The sequence below is a fragment of the Rhinopithecus bieti genome, unplaced genomic scaffold (assembly GCF_001698545.2).
Source record: "Rhinopithecus bieti isolate Rb0 unplaced genomic scaffold, ASM169854v2 scaffold_6776, whole genome shotgun sequence".
Lineage (NCBI taxonomy): Eukaryota > Metazoa > Chordata > Mammalia > Primates > Cercopithecidae > Rhinopithecus > Rhinopithecus bieti.
This window is the reverse complement of record NW_016805299.1, coordinates 10,382-20,731: the sequence shown is the minus strand read 5'-3', so window position 1 is coordinate 20,731 and position 10,350 is coordinate 10,382. Positions and strand designations below refer to the sequence as shown.

The following is a 10,350-nucleotide window of genomic DNA, read 5'->3' as shown; positions in this document are numbered from 1 at the left end:
TTTACAAGAAAAAAACAAACAACCCCATCAAAAAGTGGGCAAAGGATATGAACAGACATTTCTCAAAAGAAGACATTCATACAGCCAACAGACACATGAAAAAATGCTCATCATCACTTGCCATCAGAGAAATGCAAATCAAAACCACAATGAGATACCATCTCACACCAGTTAGAATGGCAATCATTAAAAAATCAGGAAACAACAGGTGCTGGAGAGGATGTGGAGAAATAGGAACACTTTTACACTGTTGGTGGGACTGTAAACTAGTTCGACCATTGAGGAAAACAGTGTGGCAATTCCTCAAGGATCTAGAACTAGAAATACCATTTGACCCAGCCATCCCATTACTGGGTATATACCCAAAGGATTATAAGTCATGTTGCTATAAAGACACACGCACATGTATGTTTATTGTGGCACTATTCACAATAGCAAAGACTTAGAATCAACCCAAATGTCCATCAGTGACAGACTGGATTAAGAAAATGTGGCACATATACACCATGGAATACTATGCAGCTGTAAAAAAGGATGAGTTCGTGTCCTTTGTAGGGATATGGATGCAGCTGGAAACCATCATTCTCAGCAAACTATTGCAAGAACAGAAAACCAAATACTGCATGTTCTCACTCATAGGTGGGAATTGAACAATGAGATCACTTGGACACAGGAAGGGGAATATCACACACTGGGTCCTATTGTGGGGAGGGGGGAAGAGGTTGGGATAGTATCAGGAGATATACCTAATGTGAATGACGAGTTAATGGGTGCAGCACACCAACATGGCTCATGTATACATATGTAACAAACCTGCACGTTGTGCCCATGTACCCTAGAACTTAAAGTATAATAATAATAAAAAAAAACTCTCAATACACTAGGTATTGAAGGAACATACCTCATAATAATAAAAGCTATACATGACAAACACACAGCAAATATCGTACTGAATGGGAAAAAGCTAGAAACATTACCCTTGAAAACCAGCTCAAGACAAGAATGCTCTCTCTCACCACTCCCATTCAACATAGTATTGGAAATTCTGGCTATGGCAATCAGGCAAGAGGAAGAAATAAAACATATTTCAATAGGAAGAGAGGAAGTCAAATTATCGTTGTTTGCAGATGACATGATCCTATATCTAGAAAACCCCATTGTCTCAGCCCAAAAGCTTTTCCAGCTGATAAGCAACATAAGCAAAGTCTCAGAGTATAAAATTCACATATGAAAATAGCTAGCATTCCTATACACCAACAACAGGCAAGCAGAGAGCTAAATCATGAATGAACTCTCATTCACAATTATTAAAAAAAAAAAAGACAACCTAGGAATACAGCTAACAAAGGAAGTGAAGAACCTCTTCAAGGAGAAATAAAACCACTGCTCAAAGAAATCAGAGAGGACACAAATGGAAAACATTCCATGTTCATGGATAGAAAGAATAAATATTATAAAAATGGCCATACTTCCCAAAGTAATTCATTGATTCAATGCTGTTCCCTTTAATCCATCATTGACCTTCTTCATGAAACTAGAAAAAAAAAACTATTTAAAATTTCGTATGGAACCAAGAAAGGGCCCGAATAGCCAAGACTATTATAACAAAGAACAAAGATGGAGACATCATGCTCCCCAACTTCAAACTATACCATAAGGCTACAGTAATCAAAATAGCAGGGTACTAGTACAAGAATAGACACATTGACTAATGGAACGGAATAGAGAATCAGAAATAAGACCACACACCTACAATGATCTGATCTTTGACAAACCTGAGAAAAGCAAGCAATGGGGAAAGGACTTTCTATTTAATAATGATGCTGGGAGAGCTGGCTAGCCATATGAAGAACATTGAAACTGGACCCCTTCCTTACACCATATACAAAAATTAACTCAAGATAGATTAAAGGCTTAAATATAAAACCCAAAACTGTAAAAACCCTAAAAGAAAATCTACACAATGCCAATCAGGACATAGTCAGGAGCAAAGATTTCATGATGAAATTACAAAAAGCAATGGCAAAAAAGGCAAAAATTGACAACTGGGATCTAATTAAAGAGCATCTGCACAGCAAAATAAACTATCATCAGAGTGAACAGGCAACCTACAGAACGGGAGAAAATGTTTGCAATCTATCCATCTGACTAAGATCTAATATCTGGAGTCTACAAGGAACTTAAGTTTACAAGAAAAAAACAAACAACCCCATTAAAAAGTGAGCAAAGGACATGAACAGATACTTCTCAAAAAAGGACATACATGCACCTAACAAACGTATTTTTTAAAAAAGCTCAACATCATTAGAGATATGCAAATCATAATCACAATGAGATACCATCTCATGCCAATCAGAATAGCTATTATTAAAAAGTTAAGAAAACAGCAGATGCTGGCAAGGTTGTAAAGAAAGAATGAATGTTTTTACTCTGTTGGTGGGAGTATAAATTAGCTCAACGATTGTAGAAGACAGTGGCAATTCCTCAAAGACCTAGAGGCAAAAATGCCATTTGACCCAGGATTCTCATTACTGAATATATACCCAAAGGAATATAAATCATTCTATTATAAAGATACATGCACGTGTATATTCATTGCAGTGCTATTTTACAATAGCAAAGACCTGGAATCAACCTAAATGTCCATCAGTGATAGACTGGATAAAGTAAATGTAGTGATGGCAGTGGTGGCTCATCTGGAGTTGCCACTGCAAAAACACCAGCTGCAGTGTGGGAGGCATGGCTGGGGTTGTAAGCTCTGCCTGTCTGGTGGGACTCAGGAACAGGTGGGAGCCCCAACCTTTGCCAAGCTAGTGGGGCGGGAGCCCCAGGATCCCGGATGCAACTGCAGCCACCTAACCATGACCCTAGACCTGAGAATCCCTGTGCTCTCAGGGGCCCAGAAAACCCCTGTGCCCGCAGGCTTGGAAGGGCCTGCTCCCACTGTCTGGCCTTTCCCCACTCCTGGTGCCCACTCTGGTGCAGAGCAAAGTTGTGGCCAAGCCTAAGTGCTGTTGCAACCCAGTCAGGTGTGCAAGCACTGAGAGGTCACTGACATGCTAGCCCCCTGCTGCCTTGGCCCCCTCTGGACTTTGGGTGCCAAGGATGCCAATGAATATTGGGGGGGAGGCTGAAGGGTGAGTAAGGGTGGCTCAGTGCAGGCCTCCAGGCACACCTTGGCACAAACAACCTGGGCTCCATGAACAGCATGTTGATGATGGCAGGAAGCCAACAGGCTCTTGCACACAAAGGGGTGGGTCCTGGTGAAACCCTACCTTCAAGCCAGGAGGCCAGGCTCCCAATTCTACGTTGAGTTCATGGCCCAGACTTAGAACTTATGGTGCATTTTTTGGGCCCGCCCATGGCCACCCATGGACCAATCAGCATGCACTTTCTCTCTTCTGAGTCCATAAAAACCTTGAAGTCAGCCAGGCTCAGACAAATGTTGAGACTACCAGCTATGTGAAGGAGATACCCATTTCGGGTCTCCTCAACTCATAGGGATGACTTGCCTGTGGAAAGGAGTTATATGCACTGTGGGTCTCCTCTCTGCTGAGAGCTGGACACTGGTCAGATGGCCTGCCTGTGGAAAGGAGCTATCCGCTGCAAGTCTCCTCTCCACTGAGAGCTGGACACTCATTGGGACAACCTGCCTGCAGAAAGGAGCTTCCCACTTTGGGTCTCCTGAGAGCTGTTCTGTTGCTCAATGAAGCTCCTCTCTGCCTTGCTCACCCTCTAGTTGTAAGCATACCTCATTCCTCCTGGACATGGAACAAGAACTTGGGATCCACCAAATGGTGGGACTGAAAGAACTGTAACACAAACAGGGCTGAAACATGCCCCCCACTTGCCACATTGCAGGTGATGGGGAGAGATGAGCTGCAGCCCTTTGGGAAGTCCAGACCTAGGGCCTCTCTGAGCCAGGGCTGTGACACCCTCTTTGGGGCTCTGCGATTCCTGACATCCCCAAGCTTCCAGGTACCACTGCATTCCCCAATGCCTGCAGGGGAAGCTGCTTGTAGTATGCCTGGTCCAGCTACAGCCTTGCATGGAGCCAGTGCCTGTACTGGTGCCTGGAGCTGCTCACCCCACCACAGCCACCATACCCAGCAGCTATGTGCAGTTGCCAGACCCCCTGCTCACTCACACACCCCTCACCACTCTGCGTCTGGCTTGCCCTTTACAGGCATGAACCCAGGCTGGTAGCATAAGCAGAGCACAGCCTGCCAGGCCGAGTGGGCAGAACAAGCCCAGTGGGCCCATGCAAAACTTGGGCCAAGGTGCCACTGTCCATAGAGATTTCCAGCTGGAAAAATGACACCCCAAGGATCCTGCTACAGTGGTATGTGCACATCATGGAATACTATGCAGCCATAAAAAGGAATGATCTCATGTCCTTTTCAGGGACATGAACGGAGTTGGAAGCCATTATCCTCAGCAAGCTAATTCAGGAACAGAAAAACAAAAACTGCATGTTCTCACTTATAAGTGGGAGCTGAATGATGAGAACACATGTTGGGAGAACAACACATACTGGGCCCTGTTGGGGGTGGGTTAGGAGGAGGGAGAGTATCAGGAAGAATAGTTAACTGATGTTGGGCTTAATACCTAGGTGATGGGATGATCTGCGCAGCAAAGCACCATGGCACACATTTACCTATGTAACAAACCTGCACATTCTGCACATGTACTCCTGAACTTAAAAGTTGAAGAAAAAGTATAAAAACAATAAAAAATAAAAATCGTAAATGGGATAAAAGAGAGAAGAAAAAAATCAACACAAACACAAACATATTCATAACAAAATAATTAAGAAATAATCATAACAATTACAGTCCTTGTTTATATCAATGATCTCACGGTCACAGCTCTCATTTATAACTATCTTGTGCCATGATACATTCCATATGCCCTTTGCCTTCAGCAAGCACCTTAATCGGTTATGCTTTTTTTGCCTGCTATAGTGATCCAAACCTTCATTGTTGCAGGATTTAGGTCATTAGTAGTCCTGCCTCAATTGGATTGTTATATTTTTCCATTTGCTTTAATTACAGGGCACTTCACTACTAAGACTTGCCCTGTGGTATCTCCTATATTCCAGGCACACTCTTCCTTAAGTTCATTGGTAAAAGACCTACCAATTTCACATAGATAATCAATGTCAATTACCCCAGTTAGACTCATAACTCTCTTTGATTCAGAGACATGAGAAGCCCAAAGTGGTTAGGGAGCCATCTTAACTTCAAGTTCAAAAGTATAATTGGTGTGTCTCTGGGTGGAAACATTCTTCTCTTCAGAACTGAGAACTCTAGGCACACAGTGGACAATTTTGTAGGGCAGAAAATTTTTTTTTGCTATTAAAGCAGTAGTGGCAATGGTGAGTTGTTCCATTCCTATTTCCATCCCTGGATTGCTGAATCCATGAATTTTGGCTATGAAAGAAACAATACCAGATGTTGGACATTAATTGATAGCATATACAGCCTGCTGAAGAACCTTATGCCAGTCTTACAAGGTATTGCCACCAAACTGCAGTTGTTTCTGAAGTTATTTTTCTGGATCTGAAATGCATAAATGGAAAAGATAGACTCAGCAATTGACAAAAAAGATTAAACAGAATTTAGAAGTTTGATATCCCCCGCTTCATTCGAATCTTCCCATATGTCCTCATTCCAATTTTCAAGATCCCATTACTTTCATCAATGTTCTCATTTTAATAGAAGACACCCTCCAAGGTTTAGAATTTAATTTGCATTTTAATTCAGGCACTGGTAGGATTAGAGTCTGCATTTAGTTTTCAGATACTTCAGTCTGCAGTTACATAACATAAGGGTTTCTTTCATGACAAACACAGAAACTTTCAGGTCATTTGCACTGGAAATTTGAATGCTGATCTCATCTTTTTCTTTTCCCCACTTTATCTAGTGAAGTTAAGAGAAACCAGACAATCTTTTTTTTTCTTTTTTTCAGTGAGTTGAAGCTCACAACCAGCCAATCTTAATATGTTCCTTAATTTTACTAAAATGTTATAAGGTATCAAATATGTGGTCACCCAGAACCTTCCCTTCTATGAGGTTGCCTTTTATAAGGCATTTGATGCGTAATATCCCATGATATTTTGCTAATCTCTATTGAGACATCATGCCATGGACTACCAGTGTCCTCTTTACCACTGAAAACAGTAATTGGTTACTTTTTAACTAGTCAGATTAGGGAACAAATTCCAGGAAACCCAGAATCAATCCAGAAAACTCATGCTTGACCAGGCACGGTGGCTCATGCCTGTAATTCCAACACTTTGGGAGGCTGAGCTGGGCAGATCACTTGAGGTCAGGAATTTGAGACCAGCCTGACCAAAATGGTGAAACCCCTTCTCTACTAAAAATACAAAAAATTAGCAAAGCATAGTGGTGTGCACCTGTAATCCCAGCTACTCGGGAGGCTGAGGCAGGAGAATCACTTGAACCTGGGAGGTGGAGGTTGCAGTGAGCTGAGATCAGGCCATTGCACTCCAGCCTGGGAAAAAAGAGTGAAACTCCGTCTCAAAAAAAAGAAAAGAAAAGAAAAGAAAAGAATAAAAGAAAGAAAGCTCATACTTAAGATTCAGTGTCTCCAGAATCAGTCCTTAGACCAAAATGTGTCTTAATCAGGGATACGCCAGAGAAACATGACCAGTGGAAGAGATGTCTATCTGGGGTAGAAGACAACCTGGCAAGGGAAAGTGCCTGGGTCCATGTCCCCTGCCAGCCAGCCAGAAGCTCTCCTGCACCCTTCTCTGACTCCCCAAAAAGCAACTGATCCTAAGACAGGCACAAAGAGGCCAGGCTGCCTGTTTGATGGGATAACCAACTCAATAGGGCAGAGCAGAGTCCTGGTCACTTAGCACCAAGGGTCTGGGGTGGGCAAGGCAAGAAAGGCAGGTGCTCATTCACCAATCCACTGGAGGAAGAATTCATACACATTGGGGCCTGAGGCTCTGCAGGTGAAGAAGTTGGTTGGGTCAAATAGAGACTAGGGGGTTCCCAGAAGAGGCACCTTGATAAGTAAAGTGGGAACCTCAGATGCCTAGGCATAGAACGCAGGTCCAGGCCTCCTCCCCACATCATAGCCTGAGCTCTTTGTTCTCAGGAAGAGCAACTCTCCCAAGAACACCTCACTCCTGGGGCTACACACAGCTTTGACATAGTTGGGCTCATAAATGTTCTGGAAGCCAGTGAACTGTTTAAACCAGAGTGGGTGAGTGTAGAAAAACTGGTGGGCCCATGATACCACTTTGTTCAGGTTCCCCATCTGCTGGATCTGAAATGACAGAAGGCCAAGGCCACTTAGGAATCCAGTATCACCAATAAGGCCAGAAGTCTCTGGGAGGGCAGGGGAGGAGACTGCCTAGGCATTCTGTGGGAGCTTCCCTCCCTCACCCTATACCCCCCTCTCCTAAACATCTCTGGTTTCAGTGCCCACTCCAGCCCCACATCCACTGTTCTAAGTCCAAGCCACCCTCTTCTCACACTGGGGTTAGCTCAGCAACCTCCAAATTAGCCAGCTTGCTTCCACCTCACACCTGCCACCAACTCTGTACTGCGCTGCAGCCAGAAAGCACTTTCTTGTCCACATTAAAGCATTTTCATTATAAAAGTAATAGTTGCTTGTTGTGCAATAGAGAAATCACCTCGATTCCACCCTTGTTGTATCATTCAACACATTTAAAAAATATTTTTCAAATTGACACATAATAATTGTACATATTTAGAGGTACTTTGTGATGTTTTCATACATACAATGTATAGTGATCATTGGCAATTAGCATAGCCATCATCTCAAACATTTGTCATTTCTTTGTGTTAGGAACATTCAATATGCTCTCTTCTATCTGAAAATATATGTTGTTTTTAGTCATCATATAGTACTATACACATGAAAACTTATTCGTCCTGTCTGGCTGTAATTTTGTGTCCTTTAAAAAAAATCTCTCACTACTCCTCCTTTCCCAGACTCTAGTAACCTTTGTTCTACCTTTTACATCTATGAGATCAACTATTTTTAGCCTCTGCATAAGGGTGACAATATGTAGTTTCTGTTCCTGGCTTATTTCAATTAATATAATGTCATCCACTACCTTCCATGTTGTCACCAATGACAGCATTTTTTTAATGGCTGAACAGTCGTCCATTGTGTGTATATATTACACTTTCTTCATCCAGTCATCTGTTGTTGAACACTGGATTGATTTCATATGTTGACTATTGTGAATCATGCTGCAATAAGCATGCAATAAGCATGAAGGTACAGATATCCTTTCAGTACACTGATTTTCCTTCCTTTTCTTTCCTTTTCTTTTGATAAATACCCAGGAGGAAAATTGCTGGATCATGTGTGAGTTCTATTTGTAGGTTTTTGAGAAACCTCCATGTCATTCTCCATAGTGGTTTTACTACTGTACATTCCCACCAACAGTGTATATGAGTTTCCTTTTTTTTGGCATCCTTCCCAGTGTTGTTTTTGTCGTTGTTGTTTTGTCTTGTTGATAACGACTATACTAACTGGGATATGGTATGTCATTGTGGTTTTGATTTACATTTCCTTAATGATTAGTAATGTTGAACATGTTTTCACATACCTGTTGACCATTTGTATGTCCTCTTTTGAGAAATATCTGTTCAGATCATTTGCTTATTTTTAATCAGATTTTTTTCTGAGGTGACATGTTTGAGTTTCTTGTATACTGTGGATATTAATCTGCTGTCTGATTAATAATTTGTAAATCTTTTCTCCTGGCTATCTTTTCACTTTATTGATTATTTTCTTTGATATGCAGAAACTTCTTAGTTTGATATAATCTCATTTGTTCATTTTTCCTTTGGTTGCCATTGCTTTTGAGGTGTTATTCATAAAATTTTTTTCCCAGACCAGTGTCCTGAAGCATTTCCACCATGTTTTATTCTAGTAGTTTTATGGTTTCAGGGTCTTAAATTTGTGTCATGAATCCATTTTGAGTTGATTTTTGCATGAAAAGTAGGGGTGAGAAATAGGGGTCTAGTTTCATTCAACTACTTATGGATATCCAGTTTGCCCAGCACCATCTATTAAAGAGACTGTACTTTCACAATGACTGTTCTTGGCACCTTTGTCAAAAATCAGCTGACAATGGATATGTAAATTAATTTCTGTGTTTTCTATTCTCTTGCATTGTTTTATGTCTGTTTTATGCCAGGACTATTCTGTTTCGGTTATTATAGCTTTGTATATATTTTGAAGTCTGATAGTGTGATACCTCCAGTTTTGTTCTTTTTCTCAGCATTGCTTTGACTATTGGGGTCTTTTGTGGTTCTCTATGAATGTTTGAAATTTTTTCTATTTCTGTGAAGAATGTCACTGGTATTTTGATAAGGATTGTATTGATCCCATAGATTGCTTTGTGCAGTATGCTTATTTTAACAATATTAATTGTTCAAGTTCATGAACATGGGATGCCTTTCCATTTTTAATGTGTGCCCTCTTTAATTTCTTTTATCAATGTTTTATAGTTCTCAGTATATATGTTTTTCACTTCCTTGGTTAAATTTATTCTTAGGTATTTTTCATAGCTATTTTAAATGGGATTCCTTTCCTAGTTTTATTTTCAGCTAATTTATTATTCATGTATGTAAATGCTACAGGTTTTTGTATTTTGATTTGTATTGTGCAACTTCACTGAATTTGTTTATTGGTTGTAACAGGTCTTTTGTTTTTTGGTAGAGCTTTTTTTTTTTTTTTTTTTTTTGCAGTTGTGAGATTTAATAGAGGGAAAACAGAGCTCCCATAAAATGGGAGGTGACCCAAGGGGGATTGCCATTGCCGGCTCAAATACCTGGGTTTATAAATTCTGATCATTGTCCCTCCCACTGTGCTCTCAGACAATAGATGATTAACTATTTCTTTACCTCCTGTTTTAGCCTAATTAGCATTTTAGTGAACTCTCTTTACTAAAGTTAACACACTTTAGTATGTTAACTTGCAAGCCCCGTGTTTAAAGGTGGATGTGGTCACCTTCCCAGCTAGGCTTAGGGATTCTTAGTCGGCCTAGGAAATCCAGCTAGTCCTGTCTCTCAGTCCCCCTTCTCAACAGAAAAACTCAAGTGCTATTGGGGAGGTTGGCCAGTGACCACTGTAACTGCTTCCTGCTGAATTGGGGCATAGTAGGGGTCATGCAGTCGAGATTTCCTCAGGAGGGGTGCCTTTGAATGTCATCAACATTGGAGCATGGGCTAGCAGGCTGGTCCAGGGGTCTGTGGTAGATCTTAGTCATGGACGGCATCTGGGGCTCCATTTGAAGAAATATTTGTAGTTTTACAGCTTTGATTCTGGAAGAGA

General features: G+C 41.2%; 1 protein-coding gene across 1 annotated transcript in view; it reads right to left on the bottom strand.

Moving 5' to 3' along the window:
• Nucleotides 1-7,707, bottom strand: part of CYP4X1 (cytochrome P450 family 4 subfamily X member 1) — a 57,638-nt gene extending 49,931 nt beyond the window's left edge. Inside the window, exon 1 of the mRNA XM_017872063.1 lies at nt 6,933-7,707. Coding sequence (XP_017727552.1) covers nt 6,933-7,106 — 174 coding nt within the window. The 5' untranslated portion in view covers nt 7,107-7,707. The remainder of the gene's footprint in view (nt 1-6,932) is intronic.
• Between the last annotated feature and the right edge of the window lie 2,643 nt (nt 7,708-10,350).